This window comes from Leuresthes tenuis, unplaced genomic scaffold (assembly GCF_036924035.1).
Source record: "Leuresthes tenuis unplaced genomic scaffold, fLeuTen1.0.hap1 SCAF_19, whole genome shotgun sequence".
Lineage (NCBI taxonomy): Eukaryota > Metazoa > Chordata > Actinopteri > Atheriniformes > Atherinopsidae > Leuresthes > Leuresthes tenuis.
In genome coordinates, this window is record NW_027325373.1 from 11,093,977 (window position 1) to 11,112,271 (window position 18,295).

At 39.1% G+C, this 18,295-nt stretch overlaps 1 protein-coding gene across 3 annotated transcripts; it reads left to right on the top strand.

Annotated features, from left to right (window-relative positions):
- Positions 1–138: 138 nt before the first annotated feature.
- On the top strand, positions 139–17,407 carry LOC140276590 (anthrax toxin receptor 1-like). Of its 3 annotated transcripts, none has more exons than XM_072371348.1 (18): positions 139–219; positions 6,467–6,538; positions 6,636–6,707; positions 6,807–6,888; positions 6,988–7,021; positions 7,278–7,357; positions 7,588–7,656; positions 7,733–7,813; positions 7,923–7,983; positions 8,095–8,193; positions 10,066–10,135; positions 10,617–10,695; positions 10,924–11,019; positions 11,196–11,237; positions 11,328–11,420; positions 14,412–14,576; positions 15,331–15,411; positions 16,067–17,407. In XM_072371348.1, the coding sequence occupies exons 3-18, from the start codon at positions 6,649–6,651 to the stop codon at positions 16,448–16,450; spliced, it is 1,575 nt and encodes a 524-aa protein (XP_072227449.1). In that variant the 5' UTR covers positions 139–219; positions 6,467–6,538; positions 6,636–6,648; the 3' UTR covers positions 16,451–17,407. The 3 variants fall into 3 exon arrangements, with proteins under 3 accessions (XP_072227449.1, XP_072227448.1, XP_072227447.1); XM_072371347.1 differs by lacking the exon at positions 139–219 and adding an exon at positions 1,895–2,031; XM_072371346.1 differs by lacking the exon at positions 139–219 and adding an exon at positions 3,528–4,180.
- Positions 17,408–18,295: the final 888 nt, after the last annotated feature.

Sequence of the window (18,295 nt, forward strand, 5' to 3'; positions counted from 1 at the left end):
GGGAAAAGAAGAAAAAAAGGAAGAAAAAGAGGAAGAAAAAACCCAGTTCCTTGACAGCGGCAGTGTGACTTATAAACACAACGTCTCCATGCTGCTTCAGTGAGTCCCTGACAGACAGGACCGAGAGCAGCGCTCACACAGCAAAACACATCCAGGCATGTAAACCCTGAGGGCTACTTTACCCGCTGTCAGATGTGCCTTTGCTTATGTCCTAGTACAGTAAGTGTGAAACCTTGCTTAATATATATACCAGTAGATTATTGTTTATTATACAGAAGATCCCATTATAAAAGTTTAAGTCTATATGAGTTAGGCAAGATAGTTTTTCTTTTTCAATTATCTACAGTCCATATTTCTAAATTCTATCAATTTAAATGGCATAAGAAAGGATGTTTCTCATTCTAAAAATAATCAGAGCTGATTTAGAGATCAATCTGGACATCAATTCTTGACTTGTTACACCACCTGCAGGCTGCAGGGTCCAACCCACACACATATCAGTAGTAAAATTTCAAAACACTGACTCATCAGTTAGCGCAGGATCTGAATAAAGAGTAGAGATCCTATAAAGAACATTTTAAGACTGTAAAAGCTAAAGATTGTAAAAGGGAGTCACTTACTGAATGTGAGGAGTGAAACATTGTCAGAATAGGCCCCAAGCTCCATCAGCATGCTGCCTCATTTAGAGTGAAACATAAATGAAAGCATAAGTGCTCGTTTTCTCTCTGAGACTGACATGCTTGTTGGCAAACATAATGTCATGCTGCATAGACTCAAGTCTGCCTCCTCTATGTGCAGCTTTTGATGCTGGAACAGACAAATCGAGAGCTGCTGCCATGATTTTTGGAGGGTGAAAAGAAAACTGTCAGTCCAGTTGAGCCAGTTGGTTGTCAATGGATTTTTATGAAACAGCAGGCACTGGTGCTTTGAGAAGATTTAAATGGTCATCAAAAGCCTGACACCATGTTTTAAAAACTCTTTGAAATGATATACTTTTAGTGTTTTTTTCCCCCCAATACACCTTTTATCTCATGTGCATCAGCAAGGGTCTAAAGAAAATTGCGTTGTTGAAGTTATAAATGATCTATTACACTTTGTAACTGAGATGATGAGGTGACAGGAAGAAGGTCAGTCACACACAGATAAATAATATTCAAATGACAGTGATGATCAGCCAGTGAGGGAAACTTATAGAAAGGGAGCAAACAAAGTGGCAACATGTGAAAAATAGGAAGTTAAGAGGCAAATGTTGAGAGAAATAAAGGGAGTAGATATTCTGGGCAACAAATGGCTATTTCCAAGTATAAGCAGAAAGTATTAAACCCAGTGAGGTGCAAGACAATGTTCCAAATAAAAACTGAGAATGTCAGAATGGGAACTCGGCAACCATGTCAGTAATATCCCGAAAACCTTTGAAAATGATAATGAGTTGTCCTGCACGCAGGGTTGGATATTAATTTAGCATTGAAAGAGGAAAAATAACAGCACTTTCTGAGCTTTTTTTTGTTGTTCATCCAGTTGGTGCTTCTCATTGCCAAGTATCCATAAGGCTACTTTTATAGGATGCCACATTAAAGAAAAACTCACCTGAGAATTGTTACGATTTAAAGGATTTTTCTTTTGACAAAGTCCTTAATTTGGTGAAATTTCAAGGATGCTTCTGTTTGTGTCTTCGAAGCACCCACGATCCTGTGTGCTTGTCAAACACAGTGCAGATAATAGATGGACTGAGGGTGGCCTGATATGGATTTGTGTATTTATTTATTTTTCAATCTATTTTCTATTGTATTTGTTGCCACTATAACCTTGTTAGCACTGTGATATTCTCCATCACAGGACAGTATGATTCACAGGTATAAATGTTAAGTGGCCAGTTAATATACAGGGTATTTAGGAGTCGTGTCTGTTTTTCAGCTGCTACGTGTGTCTGTATCTAATGCCGTGACCTATCCACACATATCAGGCCTGTGCCATTATGTGTTTTCCAAATGCAATGAAAGACTCTTTTCCAGCCTGAGAAGAATGCAACTTGTAAGTACCCGTTATACCATGAAAGCTTCTTGAATTTCAGAGTCACTTTATCTATTTTATTTGGAAACACATAAAAACAGGGAAGCAAATAGCTCTATGTTAGCCTTTCATGGGAATATTAGAAGGAATCGTTTGCAATTTTAGAAGATACATCAATTTTCTTGCAAGAAGATCACCAGGGTCATGTGACTTGAATGGAAAAGGTGAAAGCCATCTCTCAGATTTTGACAAATCCTAAGCATACAAAAGCTCACATGATACTCCTGATGAAAAAAAAACAAAACAATGTATGGAATGGATATGAGTGAGAACCTGAAAACACTTATGTCGCTCTAAGCAGCCCACATAAATAACCAAATAGAAACTAAAGCTGTATATGGATGTAAACATGTACATTTCTGCAATAAAGTTTTGTAGGTGGAACATAGAAGTGTAATGTGACTGACTCGCTTTCGGCGCCAACCACAAGTGTCCAATCAAAGAAACTGCAGCCTCTGGCACAAAGTATCTCTCATTTTTCAGGCTCAGATATTGCAGTTTGAGTCACGATCTTTTCCTAACTCGAGGCTTCTCTTTGCAGTTAATCTTCGCTTAATCAGCTGATAGCTGTAGATTCATAGTAATCAGTCAGACACAATTGTGCTACAATTTTTTCACTGTAGGCCTTTTTAAAGATCAAGAGAGATCATTTTTATACAGAAATCGAAATAAATTCACTTGTTTTTGCCCCTACATCCATTGCCCTCTGCTGGCCAATAGTCAGAATGTAGGTTTAAGGCTTAATTTTCTTAAACTGGGAGGTTACTGTAATCTTTTGAGGAAAAAACACAGACTTCAGCAGTTCTGGTTGGTCTTTTTTTCACCCATGTTGGAGTAGAAGTGACTGGAAATAGCTCAACAAAGCGTGCAGGGAGCCCGAGGAGCGCTGTAAGCAGTGAGAAGCAGCTGCAGAGTCAGGTACCAGATGAGGCTGAGTAGTGAAGACCCTCAGCTGTGACAGACAGGTGGGCAGACTGAGGGTACCTGGTGGACAGGTTCAATAAATACATACAGATAAAAAACCCCAAAGAATATTTAACAGGAAGTCAAAAGGGAAAGTTGAATATGTTTTAAAAAGCACTTTTTTCGTATAGGAAGTTTGATAACTTCCTCTCGTCTCCAGGCTGAATTTAGAAGTTAGCTTAGTTTAGCATTAGGACTGGAGACAAGAGGAAACTAAGGCAGCATTCATGTGGAAAAGACAGAAGCACAGCAACATATTCAGTTTGTCTGAAATGCTAGTGTACTTTTGAAACATTGTGTTTTATGTATTGTTGCTGTTTTTCTTGTACAGCTGTTGTTTCTAGCACCCAGTCCCCTTAAATTCCGCCAATAAGCATATAGGCTATTCCTACATAAAACATGTAAAAATGTTCAAAGAAACATGCCATACCTCCAGTTTTTAAAGAGGTGGTTTTTATTTTGATAGTGGGTAGTACTGAATCGAAGAACAGTTTTGTTCACACTCTGTAGGCTACAGAGTTTTCTGTGGTGCATGTGTTTACCACTAAGGGGCACTAATGGGTAAGGTGTGGACTCACCTCCTGAGGGACTGACAGAAGAAAACAAAGAAAAGCATGACCAAGAATGAGTGCCTCACAAAAGCTGTAGGGCCATCCAGAGAGACGGAGGACAGAAGCAGTTCATCAACCACCAACGTATGCTGGTTTTGTTTCTTTCTGCACTTTTATGGTACTAAACTGATTGAGTGTGAAGAGAGAGGGAGCCCAAGACTCAGTCCCACCAGCCTCCCTCCTCCTCTGCCAGCACACATCTGCTGCTGAGGAGATGGGACTCTAATCCAGAGAGAAGAACTTTATGCCTTGGAGATCAGGCTTCACGGCATGGCAGCCTATATCGGAGCCCTTTGAAAGAGGAGTCGAGAAGAACTTTCCCGCTGGAGAATCTTCATATTTAACCTGACACAGCCTTAGAGTTGTCTTCAATTTGGGGTGATGTCCCAGTACTGGTGCAGGCAGGCCCTGCTCCGTGTGGAAGTGGGCATGCTGGTGGCATTCCTGGTGGCCGTTGGCACGGCTCAGATCTACGAGACGAGGGAAGCAGGGTCGTCCTGCTATGGAGGATTTGATCTATACTTTGTTCTGGACAAGTGAGTGCTTCTACCTCTACTTTGTGGCATCAATTGTTTGCTGTATGATTCGTCTGAGTTTGTTTCGACGTCACAGGTGTTCTTTCAAGTTGTCCTCACAGAGCTTCAATGGGCTACTACTTGCCAAGTATCTGTCCAATTTATTTTGACGTCACCTGCAAAACTCTCTGCTTATAGTTCCATGGTGATTATAAAAAGTTACAGTGAATCACTCAATCAGTAAATCCGTGCGTTGTTTTGTAATTGATTTTCTTTTGTGTATACTTAAAAAGACCCATCAATGTCTAGACCCATCTTTTTATAATCAACCGATAATAGTTTGAGTTCCAGCCAAATAAACAGTTGGAATTGATGGCCTCAGAATGATTATGGGTTATCAAGTTGTTGAATGTTAAACTGGAAAAATACAAATAACTAATTGCTTTACTGTGTAATTTTATTCAGAAAATACGAGTGGGTTTTTACAAGCCCAAATTCCGTGTAGGGGCTGACATACGGGTTAAATTACACTCTTCATTAAACTGTCATGATGAATCCCCTTAACAGATCACATGTGCTGCTTCATACTCTTTCTGAGAAGCATTGCGAGAATAAACAAAAAAGTTTTTATTCATTTCGTGACATCTTCATCTGCAATGCGCTCATGCGTTCACTGAGACCATAAAGTGCACTGCAAGGATATCTGTTGTCAAACTGCGGCCACACTTCACTGTGAGCAGCAGCCCGCATTCTGTCCCAGTCTCAGCTCTCTCTGCACTTCAGGCTGCAGAACCCTTTCTCCATTAGAGCCAGATGTTCCAAATATCCAGAGTTTTTGGCTGTGTCGCTACACTTAGACTCACATCACTGGATAAATGAAAACATAAGGGGGGAGGAGAAGAGGGGCAGCGCAGTGTGAGAGGAGGTTGTCTCTATCTTACTGACGTCTGCTTAAGTTACTGCATTCTTTAGGTGATTCTTTTGTTGAGCCTTACACCTGTTGCAAAGTCTGGACCAGAAGGAAGCCACAGAGTGATCACATAATTCTTCAGCTTTTGTCTGGTACCTGAAAAGTGAGCACAAAGCTGGCTTCACAAAGGATTAAATACTAAACAGGCTACTCAGAATGAAACACAAAAGTAAAAATCCACCAACTCACTCTGAAAATCTGTTTGAATAACGTATTCAGGGAGCAGTTATGGTGTGATATGTCAAGAACAAAATAAAAGGACAATATTAAGAAATGTAACATCTTTGTACTATTAAATTAGCACTGAAACCACTAGTCTTTTACTTGATTATCTGATTGGTTGTAAGTGATTTATATTAAATGGGGAACATTTCTGCTTATTCTTTGTCGAGTGTGACAACAAACTTGAAATCTTTGAATGTCAATGGATGGAAAACACTATTTTCAGGATGCACTTCCTGCTCTGAGAAGTTGTGTTAGACATTTCCTCCATTTTCTGATGTTTAATACAACAAATCAGCAGTTATAATATGTCAGACTTGGACGGATTTACTCCATCTGTCGTCCAGTATCAGCTGTGATGGTTTCCAGCACTGCGATTCTCTAAGGATATGTTAATGAATAGTCAGTTGTATGTTTTTTCTTTACTAAAGATAAACTGATAGTGAAATCCTGGGTCAATTCCAATACTGATGTTCACATGAAGAAATTGGTTGAGAGCTGGTGCCAATTGTAATTGCCATTCATTGTCCCCTTATCGTTATGGAGACAATGAAAAATGTACTTTAAGAAATAACTGGACAGTTTTAAAGCACTTAAGCCCATCATCACTTTGAGAAAGCACAAATTATTCATGTAAATGTATTATAAAGTTTTAAAAGACTTTTTAGTCTATTATACCAATACCAACTTAATAACTTTTCAGTTCTGAAAATAAATCTTCAAATAAGTGATCAGAACACACCAGATAAATATCTGCCATTGGCTTATGTCATCCCTGTTGCAGATAGGCCAATTGCTGTCAGTTGGCTAAATATCTGCCAATACCTATAATAAACCAACATATCTGTGCATCCATTACATTAACTTACTTAACAAACAAGAAAAGAAAAAAGAAAATTAAAGCTGGTGAAGCAAGTTTTTGTTCGTACACAGAGTTGTACGACACAGCTTTTCAGCAGTTATATTGTTAAAGGTCTCTCGAGTAGAACTGCGATACTAAACAATCTGAGAAGTCTTTTAAGTATTTGAAGTGAAACATTTATTGTTTTATCCCATTCAGTATCATTTGGTTGAACTTACTGTGTGACTTTGAAAGTGTTGTATCTTTTTCTCAGGTCTGGCAGTGTACAACATTACTGGAATGAGATATATTACTTTGTGGATCATCTGGCTCACAAGTTTATCAGGTATATTCACAGACAAAAGGTGCAACGAAAGGAAAAGTAATTAGCAGATTGTAAAAGATGAAAATCACCTCCCATTCTTTTTTTTCTTTTTTTTTAGTCCTCAGCTGCGGATGTCTTTTATTGTATTTTCAACAGAAGGAAGGACTCTAATGGCACTTACAGAGGACAGGTGGCACACACATTAACACACCCATTTTTATTCACAATTTCAGTTTGTATTTTTGTCAATGCAACACGATCAGTGTTCTTTTGTTCTCTGAATGATCAGAGATCAGATTCGAGCTGGGCTGGAGGAGCTGCGCATGGTACAGCCAGGTGGAGACACCTTCATGCACAGAGGATTTCAAAGAGTAAGTCATCTGTTAAGTTAATGTAAAACTGACCCCAACAGTATGGCTTTTACTCTTTAAATTTATAGCCCTTTGACGCCTCAAATCTTTTCCCCCCAGGCCAGCGAGCAAATATATTACGCGACTGGAGATGGTGAGCAAAACATCTTCCTCCCTTAAAATTCAATCACAATCAATCATTTAAACTCATAGTCTTCATAGGTTGAATCATTGTACAGTTCAAGAAACAACAGAGAGACAGATGCTCTTTACGTCACAACAGTGTTCAAATTATTTTTCCTCACGAATCGCCTTGATTCTTATTTTTAAAGTTCATATAAAATGAATGAATGAATAACTAAATGGAAATGTTTAACATTTTAACGTCTAACGTTTTTTCTGTACTTTAGGTTACAGGGCAGCCAGTGTCATCATCGCCCTGACAGATGGGGAACTGAGAGAGAATCAGTTTGACCTGGCCCAAAGAGAGGTGAAAGAAGTGGAATTAAACTAAAGAGTGCTTTAATAATCATTCATTATACTGTATATGTTTCTCTAAGCTTGTTGGGCTTGTGGCCACATCACACTCAGTGATGTTAGCAGATGTTCCTCAGCAGCTGCGGGTGACCTTATATTAGAAGTGACAACACAGATGGAGGCTTGGTTTAGTGAGAGCTTCTCATTTAATTGCAATTTATTTAATGTCTTGTTTTAATTTAGGCTGGCAGAGCACGCCAGCTGGGTGCCACTGTGTACTGTGTTGGAGTGAAAGACTTCAATGAAACACAGGTAAATATGTTAGCTAACTACCTGATTAATTAATCAGTAGTTAATGATTAAAACATTTAGGCTCTTTTTTTGACAGCTCTCCACTATAGCTGACAGTAAGGATCATGTATTTCCTGTGAACGATGGATTTCAAGAGCTGCAAGGGGTCATTGGTTCGGTAGGAGACATAATATTCACAGAGAGCCTCAATGTCCTGATTAAAGCCTCAATAGTTCATTCTTATCCTCCTTATGTTCATTCTATAATAGGATTATTTTCTGTTTCAGATCTTGAAGAGATCATGCATTGAGATCCTGGCTGTAGAGCCTTCCAGTATCTGTGAAGGAGGTAAAGAAACACGAGCAGCTCATTTTTCTGTATATAAACACTTGGATTATTTACATTTGATCTTTTAGGTTTATAATGTTCAAAGTTACACACAATTTATTGCCACTTCAGAAAACTTCCAGGTGGTTGTCAGGGGAAACGGTTTCCTTCATGCCCGAGATGTACAGAAAGTTCTCTGCAGCTTCCGCATCAATGACACTGTTACTTTAAGTAAGTACTTTATTTCTGTGGTATTTTCCAGGCTGATTCCACCATGAAATTAAATAACTTACTGTTCCTGTTAAATAACTCACAGGAGCAGTAACCTACTGTTATTTTACATTTTACTTTATATTTTTCAGCATGTGACTGTAGTTTGAATTGCAGTATGTGACAGTTAAATCTAATAATGCAAAGAGTCGCTAAAATACCAATACCTTGTGTCGTAATGAAGAATCTCAAGATCAGATTACCAGTTCAGTCTTATCTCTAATATTTTTTCACTTAATAAAATTACATTACTCCTCGCATTTAAGCCTAAGCCAACATGATCGTAGATACAGTAGTTCTCTCAAAAATGGCTCAGCAAGCTATTTCTGCTTTTCAGTCCCAAACTTCCATCAGAACAGAACATGTACTCATCTGTGTTACAGCAGAGACGGTCAACAATCCATCAACCCACAATGATTCATTTAAAATTTAGTTTCACAGACTACCTGGAATAGTTACAATTCAATATATACATACTCTTTAGATCTTAAGATTCAATTATTTCTTACAAATATTAATAGGATATTAATAAGAGATTCTACATTGGATCTGTAGGGTGAACAGTTAAATGTGTGTTGTTTTTCTTTAATTAGCAGCAGTTTGGCTTTACTGCAGCTTTCTTTAGTTATAGAGTCAGATATTTCACTCAGGAGCTTGTGCAGACCATAAACACAGTGAATGTTGGACTTCCATCAGGTTGGCAGACATACATGTGCAGGATATCACTGATGGCAAACATGTTTTCCATATAGTCTTTCCAAGGCAGAAACACTGAACGTCACACGTGAGAGCTTGTTGTGGAGTTCTGCCCTCAAGAGGCAAAACATCAAATAAAACAAAAACTTGTTCATGCAGATTTAGGGCATCTCTTGGTTCTTTACTTGCTTTGGATGATACTATTAACTGAAATAAATTATTCGTGGATGTGTCCAGAGTTGGAATAAAAGCCAAACATATCAAATTTAGAATTTATTATGGGCCTAGTTTAAAAAAATATATATCAGTCAGTTAGCAAAACTGGTGTATTTTTTTTAGAACACTGATTCACTTTTCTGCCTCTAACTCTCACTTTTTCCTCAAGATGAGAGTTGATGTCACCTTGAATAAAGAATCTAAACGGAGGGAAACCGCTAATGTGGCATTGCTCAAAGCTAAAATACTTTGATTCATAAACGCATAACATAAAACAGCTGTTTAAGTGTCAGATAACAACAAAAGCTCAGTCATCTTATGATCTATAAGAGATTGTCATTTAGAAGGAGGGGCATTTTACATGAAGCACGTCAGTGGCTGTCCAAAGCATAACATGCAGGCATATGTGAATAATCAGAGTAAATAATTAACCATCCTTCACATTGCATACTGAGCACTCTGCAGCCACTTACGTCATTGTGGTGAGTTTATTTTGGCTGCGTGGACATGGATGGGTGGGGGACAGCAGCTCTTTGTGGGTCACAATGATCTTAAACCTCACCCTCCTCAAAAGCCATCAGCTCCATCTTCCCCTGCTTCAAATCAGCTGGTATAACGCTCAACACTTCTCAGATGTCTTAAGCGGAATGTGGATCTCATCAGGGACGAGCGCTGTCTTTGCATAAGCTAGACACACACTCAGCCAGGGCAAATAAACCACAGCCCTCCCTCATTTGCTTTACTTTCCATAAGGAGAGGAAGTCCAGGAATTTAATAACAAAAAAAAACTATTTTGAGGCTTTAAGCTTCTGAAGTTTCAAGACTGGAGGAGAAAAGAAGTAAACTTTTCCTTTGCATCACCAACTTCTCCAGCGATTTACCTCACTCAACACAAGCTGATGTTAATTATTTTTTTCACAGTGAAAAGACCTTTGGTGGTGAGAGATACATACCTTCTGTGCCCAGCTCCTATTCTGGAAAAATCTGGAACGTAAGTGATTACTGTTCACAGACAAGGGCATCGGGTTTATATCAGTTTCAAAAGCCTTAATCATCAACTTTTTAGTAAAAGACACACTAAAATGATATCTTTTAACATCATCCATAACTTCTCTTCATGGGATCGTGTAAGGAATTACTGTATTGCATAGCTAATTTTTTCTCAGCTGAGTATTACTGAATCACCATCACGCACTTAGAATGAACTAGAATGAACTTAGAATGATGATGGCAGATATTTTTTCCTTCCATTTACAATCACAATCAACCCATGTAAGCAGTTTCTACAGTTATATTTGCAGAGTGAAAACTTTATGGATACTATCAATACTATCAAATGCAGGCCATAGGCACAAAGAAAGTGTCAGTGTCTCTGGCAGAGAAGACACAATAACACTGTGGCAGGCTCCAGTTACTTCTTCTAATCCCCATTATCGAAGGCACATTCATTTACCATCTCATCATCTCCACAGGTCAGCCACTCTCCACGTCAGCATGAATAATGGCCTCAGCTTCATATCGAGCTCTGTCACAATTACTGCAGTCACTTGTGTAAGTATAGAGGGAACAAAAACAATAAAAATGGTTTCATATTACCTCATAGCACCTGCAAATGATATTTTACTGTGTTTCTGGCTTCATACGGACCTGTTGAATCAAAGGAACTTCATTAACGGCTCTTATGTTCTTGTATCAGATGTTTTTTAAACTTGTATGTCATCAATACAAGATTTTATGCATATAAATACATACATCCAACATCTACCTCTTTTTTTAAAGTCTGATGGGACATTTGTGGCCATTGCACTGCTCATCCTGTTGCTTCTGCTGACCATCGCTCTGCTGTGGTGGTTCTGGCCACTCTGCTGCACTGTGGTATGACATTCTGTGATTAATTCTGAAAGATTAACTACATACACATTGTTGCTTTTTGCAGATGAACTAATGTAACATCAAATAAGATCCTTAGCATGATAGGTCTATGATATGACACAGTATAGTTATTCTTTAATGCAAATACAGATTTTTTTCTTTTCTTTTATACTTTGCAGGTTATTCATGAGCCACCGCCTCCAGTAATGGAGGACATCTCTGTATGTCCCTCTTTTACAGAAATTCTCATTTCAGTTTCTATAAAGTGTTTCATAATCATTTCACTTGTAATGTGTGTTTGCTTTGTTTAGGATGATGAGGACGGTTTTCCAAAGAAGAGGTGGCCCACTGTAGATGCATCATACTACGGAGGTCGTGGGGTTGGGGGCATCAAAAGAATGGAGGTAAACAAGAGGAGAAAATGCAAATGAATTAATTTTGTGCTTATATGCTAAAATGCTTATATTTAAAAGTGTAATTTAGCAGTGTAATTACCCTTTACCAATAAGTGGAGTGGTTACTTGGAAATAACATTAGAGTTTGTGCCATCTCTGACCAATTAACAGGGAATAAGGCTGCATGCCCTTGAGAAATAGTTACAAAATTCTTTTCACATCTTATAAATGATTCATCATACTCAGAATCATGCAGTGCATATTAATCGATGAGAACAAGAACTCCAAACTGTGAGTGCTTTGGTTTCCTATATATGCATCTGCCAGTGAGGCTGTCTGTTTGCTACTGCTGCCTACTCAAAGCTAGGTCATCTGTCTGCAACCTTGTGCCACCCAGGCAAATTTTATCACGACTTTGTGGGCAAAGGTAGAGCATGGGCAAAGGAGAAAGCCACAAAATTTGGGTGTATGTCCAGATCACTTTCAAACATCAAAATATAGACTGTAGAGGGTGTGCTCTGAGTGACTTCCAGTTTGAACAAATTATCACCAAGAATCTCCTTTAACAGGAGAAACCTGAAAACCAAGACAGCTAATTTGGATTGTTACAATAATTCATACACAATAAAATATGTCAAGACAGCGGTCTACAAGTAGAAGAGTATAGAAGATAGATTAACTAGAAAGAGCTTTTAAAACTTTCAAGTAATACAGTTTAAAGGCACAATAAAACCAAGAAATATGTTGCACTCATATCCCTTTTTCTATCCATCCATTTTTATATGCTAGCAAATTTACCACACTTTAGCAAGATACAGAGTATACCTGAAAAGGTCACCAATGTATTACAAACACAGAGCGACAGACAACCGCACACAGTTAGGGTTATAGCTAATTTATAATCACCAGTCAACCTAGTATGCATGTCTTTGAACTGTTGAAGGAGGAAGCAGTAACTGGAGAAATCCAACAAAGCCACAGACAAACAATGTACAGTGGACACAGTAAGAGCCAAACCTCTTGCTGTAATGTAGCTGTGCCTACCCCCTGAATCTCTGTTGATCATGAAAATCTCTAAAATATTCAAATGAACTCTGACTGTTAATGAGTTTCCATTAACTAGTTCCAGGTTCACAGATTAGGCATACTGCATACAAGCTTAACTCCAGCACTCAGTTAGTTAAAAGTAAATGATGAATGGTGGGAATAAGATCAAGCAAAAGTGCAGCAGGAGTACAGGAGGAGAGCAGCAAATAATTTCTTAAAAGACATGAGCGCTCAAGTCCACACTGTACAAGACTGAGTCACATTGTTGTTGTGACTAGCTCTGGCAGCCAGAGAAAGTTGAGACGAGGACATCTGGACAGTAAACTGCCAGCATGGCAGAAATGCACGGTAGAATCAGAGCGATGGTTTTACGGGTCTGACCTTGTGTTATTTATCTGTTGTTGTCGCACAGCAGCTCAGTGCCTAAAATTAAGCAGTTTGAGATAGAAAAACAAATATTTCAGGAAAAGTAGTATCAAGAAAAGTTGACAGTCTGCTATTGGCTCCCTACATGATACTTTAGAGCAGCAGTTTGCAGGAAATAAACAACAGAAATCATTCAAAGAGAGCTGGGGATCAAGTAGGACCAGATGTGCGCCTCATCTGGGAGGATAAGGTCAAGGAGACAGAAGTCATCTTGTCAGTGTGAAGTGCTTGACAGGGTGGTAGTGCTGTCTGGGGAGTCTGTGAACTTGCTTTAAAGTTGCCAAACACACAGACATAATTCCAAACACTGCCATGGAAAGTATGCACAACTTCATTTATGTGCTTTCTCTGCCAAGTTAAAGCCTTTGTGGTTTGTGAGTGGTAGCCGAAAAGGAGTGGAGTTGAGTAATGAACTTCCAAGGTCGTGTTGACTGTGCTGGTTTAACTCTTGATGTGTTGGATCACTCAATACATTTTACACACATCAAGGTAATTGAGTTAGAAAATAAAAAGAACTCATATGATGTTACTCACTGGTGTGTGGATTACTGTTTTCAAACAAATCATATCATCACTTGAATGTGATGTGAAATCGGAGAAAAGAAAAATCACAATCATACCGAGAAAGCTCTGTGATAATATCTATTTTGTTTTGGGGTAAATTTATGGGGCCTCTTTCCGTTTCTGCCTCATACCGGGGTTAAATTGCTATAAAAAACCCTGTAGGTGTGGTCTGAAAAATGTGTGAAGGCCACTCATTTTCATTGCACATTCTTACTTTATAAATGCCAGTTTGAGTGAAGGAAAAGGCGCACACATGCATTATGCATCTTGACCCTGGTCTCCTACAGAATGAGGCTGAGGTATTTAGAATATCTTGTGTGTACAATTACTTTGATATATTCCTGATATTTTTGTTTATTGATCTTGCAAGTGTGATCATGAGACATTCAGACTGTTTCAGTTTTTCATTTGAACAGTCTTTCCAGAAATTAAGCGATTGTCAAGCTTAGGATTGGGTCTTTTCAAATGAGACAGGTCAGGAGGTTTGGTCAATTCAGTAAAATAACCCTCATTTATACCCATCTTCAAGGCCAAAACTCTATTTGAGCATTGAATTATTGTCAAAATGACTACAGGCATCGATCAGAGGTGAACTTATCAAATGACACCATGTAAAAAAGAATCCCTACACTTAGTGTTTCTTCAGATAGAAGGTTTTAGAAAATATTTCTTGAGTCAGCTCATTATAGCTCTCATTTTCTCTTCTACTATTAGACATCTCTGCGTTGGTTTCAGGTCTCAGAACTTGTGAATAAATCCATATTCAGACACTATGGCTTTCACTGACATTTTTTTTCCATCCACCTGATACTTTTGAGGTTCCGTTCTGCATGATTGCCCGTAAAGTTAACGCTGCCAGTTTGCTCTCTCAATACTCATTTCATATAATTATTATATATGTGAATTCCTCCTCTAATTGCCACTCGTTACAGCTCATGGTTGGACGTTTCTGTTTGTGTTCAGGTTCGTTGGGGAGATAAAGGTTCAACTGAAGAAGGAGCCAAACTGGAAAAAGCAAAAAACGCTCGAGTTGTGATGCCCGCTCAGGAGTACGATCCACCTCCACCACGGCCTTACTATAACATGCACAAGTCCACTCGTCCCCAGAAGTGGTATTCTCCTATCAAGGTGCTCCAGTTATTCACTCCTTTTCAATTTAAATAAATAACAAAATAATTAAATGAGGTATTTATGTTTTTTATTTTTGTCTTTTGTACATATTCCTGATGCACCTTTTTGAAACTCCCACCAAATACAAGCTCTCTTCTGACAAAAAAAAACCCCCATTACAGCTTAGGTTCGGCTTGCTGGTCTTTTTCTGAGCTTTTAAACAAAGCAGGGTCTGTCATCTGTCAGAGAGATGTATTACAGCCATAAAATGTATTCTTAGGCACGGATCGCATATGTAATTTATGTTAAGTACAGATAAGGAATTTTCCAGATGCTCTGAAAAATCTTTTGATATGTAGTCCTCTTCTTTACATCGGTTTCTGTCCACCATAGCTGAGAAAATATTTCAGTTTCTGGGTTTGTCGGAATGATGTGTTACCAGGAAATAGTTAATAAAATTTGCTTCCTCACATATTAGTCAGCTAGATGGATGGTAATAAGAACCAGACATGGACTGAACTAACCCCTGAGTATGGGATCTATTGAGCGGGTGTTATTTCTAACCAAATACATTCTTTGTTTATCTGTCTCCTTCCTATGCATCTGGACTAAAAGCACTGCAGATACAGACAGACATAATCACATCTAAACAGAAGATCTCTTTTTCATTTCTACTGTACTTGTTTGTTCTGTAGAAGAATGCTTGCACATGCACAGAAATGAACTGTGGTTGTTTTGAGATCATATATAAGTGGTGAACATTTCTCCACAGGGAAAACTGGACGCTCTGTGTGTATTCCTGAGAAAAGGCTATGACAGAGTGTCTGTTATGAGACCGTATCCTGGAGACAAGGTGAGACAAGCATCAGCTTATTACACCTGTGTGAAAAGCATGCATATTCAAATCCAAGCATTTAATAAAGATTGGGAGCCAACTATTTAATTCCGTGACAGGGAGAAGTTTGAAGGTTTTAGTGATTGAATGTGTAATCTATGAAAATGTGGACGAGGGAAGCTTGGGGCAAAGTCCTTTGGCTAAAGATCAAATAACAAAGTAGAAAGAAACAAAGCTGAAATCTTCTCTGCAGGCATTGACTGTAGGTATTTCCTGCAGTTCCTGCAATTGTAATTTAAATATTTATAACTCAAATAATAAGGAACGAGACCTCTCATGTGGCATGGTGAGTAGACAAAGGCAAAAAGAAACTGCAGAATTGTCTGAAGGAATGCTTTTGCCTGCAGAAGTCATTAGGAGTAGATGCTGTCTGCCTTCTTCAGCTCCCAGCGTCAGCACGACTGAGCTGGCAGGAATAATGTTTTCTTCCATGACACTTACTAAAAGAGGAATTTCCTTTTTCCATCTGTTGGGAACTGTGCCCCCAACCCCTCCCAAATCTGCCAGCTTTTGTGGACTTTTTGGTGCCCAGTTTCTTATCCTTAAAGACACATACAGTTCAATTCTGAACATTTGGACTGACCTGTGCTTACTGTCTTTGCCCTCATTACAGGGCAGGTGCATAAACTTCACCCGGAACCAGTCCTATCCTGCTCCTCGCTACCCCATCTACAACCATCCTTCTACACCTGTCTACACTTTGCCCCACACGTTCCAGCGTTGTCCATCAGAGGGCAGCCAGCTCCAGCATTTACCCCCCTCGCCAACTTCAACCCTGCCTCCTCTGCCGTCCACTCCTCCCCCGTCCTCCAGCAGCTCTCCCATGTACACGCCACCTCCAAACAGAGCCCTGCCCCCGGCCAATACGAGCCCAGTCTCTGCACCCCCCTCACCAACTGGCTCTCTGCCACCTCCACCTCAGGGCCCACCACCTTGTAGGGCGCCTCCTCCATCCCGCCCTCCTCCACGCCCCAATCATGAGATCCAGGAAGACTAAGAGCCAGAATCTGGAGTATGATCCAACTACAAAATGAAAACCAGCAAGACTTTTTCACTGCATTACACAGAATTACAGTGACTTGTGCTCATGACTCGTGTCTATGTTGTGCCACGAACTATGACTTTTTATTCTCAAGTCTAGATGGTGATATATAATGCAAACATGCTCAGCTTGGTTATTACATGCTATCAGAGTTAAACATCTTAATGGGGCAGTACAAACATTTTTTATATTTGAACTTTTTTTTAACCATAAACTCTCTGTTCCATTGAGTTGCAAACTGTGGGGGGAGGGGGGGGTCATAACAGTGGAACAGAATCTGCTTCAGAAATTACAACCTTCAAAAAGGTGTAATTTGGAAATAGATGTTAATTCATATTACACATTGTATTTCATGGACAATGACAGTCTGATAAAATATCCATTTTTGCAAGATCCACAGATAGGATAGATTTTATTTGTTCGGAACCAAATGAGCCATTTCCTCTGGTTCAAGTCTTCACATTTAGCTACGCTAAAGACTCTCCAGCTCCAGCTTCACTTTCACTGTGTAAACACAAGTGTCTTATCATCTAACTTTTGGGAAGAAAGGAAATAAGTGTATTTATCACAATAAAGATTTATACATTACCAACATACACACTTTAGAAGAGTTGCTACAGAAACAGTAGTTGATTACATGCTGTTAAGCAGACAATTTTAAAGAATGTATTAACAAAGCAATAAATCCTTGAGTGTGACTCCAGAGATGTTGATTATAAAGCTGTCAGCAAGTAAGTCTTACATACAGGGAGTTTAGTTTTCTGTTAGAGGCAGTTGTTCTGTTACGCTGACAAATGTCACCTATGGTAAGTCACCTCGTGAATGATCTGGCACAAGAATCGCAAACTTGCAGATCTCTTGTGATCGGGTTTGTTCATACCAACATGATGTGCAATAAATCCTTAAATGATCTCTCTCCTTCTTTTGCTTGTGTCATGACACATCAGTCATAGTGTTTTTTAAAAATGTGTATTTACAAAGGCCTGCATGAACGTGTGGTGGTTGGCACCGTCGCCTCACAGCAAGAGGTTTCTGTGTCTTTCTGTGTTCTCCCCGTGCTTCCATGGGTTCTCTCTGGGTACTCCGGCTTCATCCCGCTGCCAAAAAATATGCATGGCAACCTTAACAGACTCATGTCTATGTCATGACTGACATTATCCAAGCAGGAAAACCACAAGTGCAAATGATGTAGCTAATGATCATGGCCTGCTGGCTGAATTTCATGGCTCAGAAGGACACCAGAATAAATCTGAATCATTGTTAATGCTTTTACTAATCAGTCATGTAGCTAATTTTAAAAAAGTCAAAGGAAGATTTTCAGACACAATCCAACATTTGGTTAAGTCAGTTAGTAGTGAGAGGCTGCCTTCAATACTTGCAAAAGTTATTCAGAGTTGGAGAGGAGAAAACACTCATCTGATTATGCATTATGTTTGCTGATTATTAGAATAATGGAAAGGTGGCTCCAAACAAAGTGAGCAGCTGTGAGAAAAGGAATTTAGCCTCTCTATGAGTTGATACTGACAGAACCAGGTGATGTTCACAGAAAACCCGAGTTTAGCTGCTCTGCTCTGCTTTACTTTGCTGTCATGGCTGGCAATGGAGCAAATGTGCACTCACATGGGGATTGGTCTTTATCTTAGGTCCACAAAAAAAACAGGAAAAGAATGTGATTAGCTTTTGGCATTATGTAACAAGCCACAATGCAGCCTGTCAGCTGAGTCTTATTCCACTCAGATCTCCTAAAATAAATCCTGATACATCTTTTCCATGTGTCTTTGTTGGACTTTTTTCACATTT

Bases quoted from the DNA above. Each gene is read 5' to 3' on its own strand.
- LOC140276590 (XM_072371346.1), top strand. From the start codon at position 4,026: ATGTCCCAGTACTGGTGCAGGCAGGCCCTGCTCCGTGTGGAAGTGGGC. The intron at 6,539-6,635 runs GTATATTCACAG...CTTTTTTTTTAG, and splicing joins CTGGCTCACAAGTTTATCAG to TCCTCAGCTGCGGATGTCTT. The intron at 10,136-10,616 runs GTAAGTGATTAC...TCATCTCCACAG, and splicing joins ATTCTGGAAAAATCTGGAAC to GTCAGCCACTCTCCACGTCA.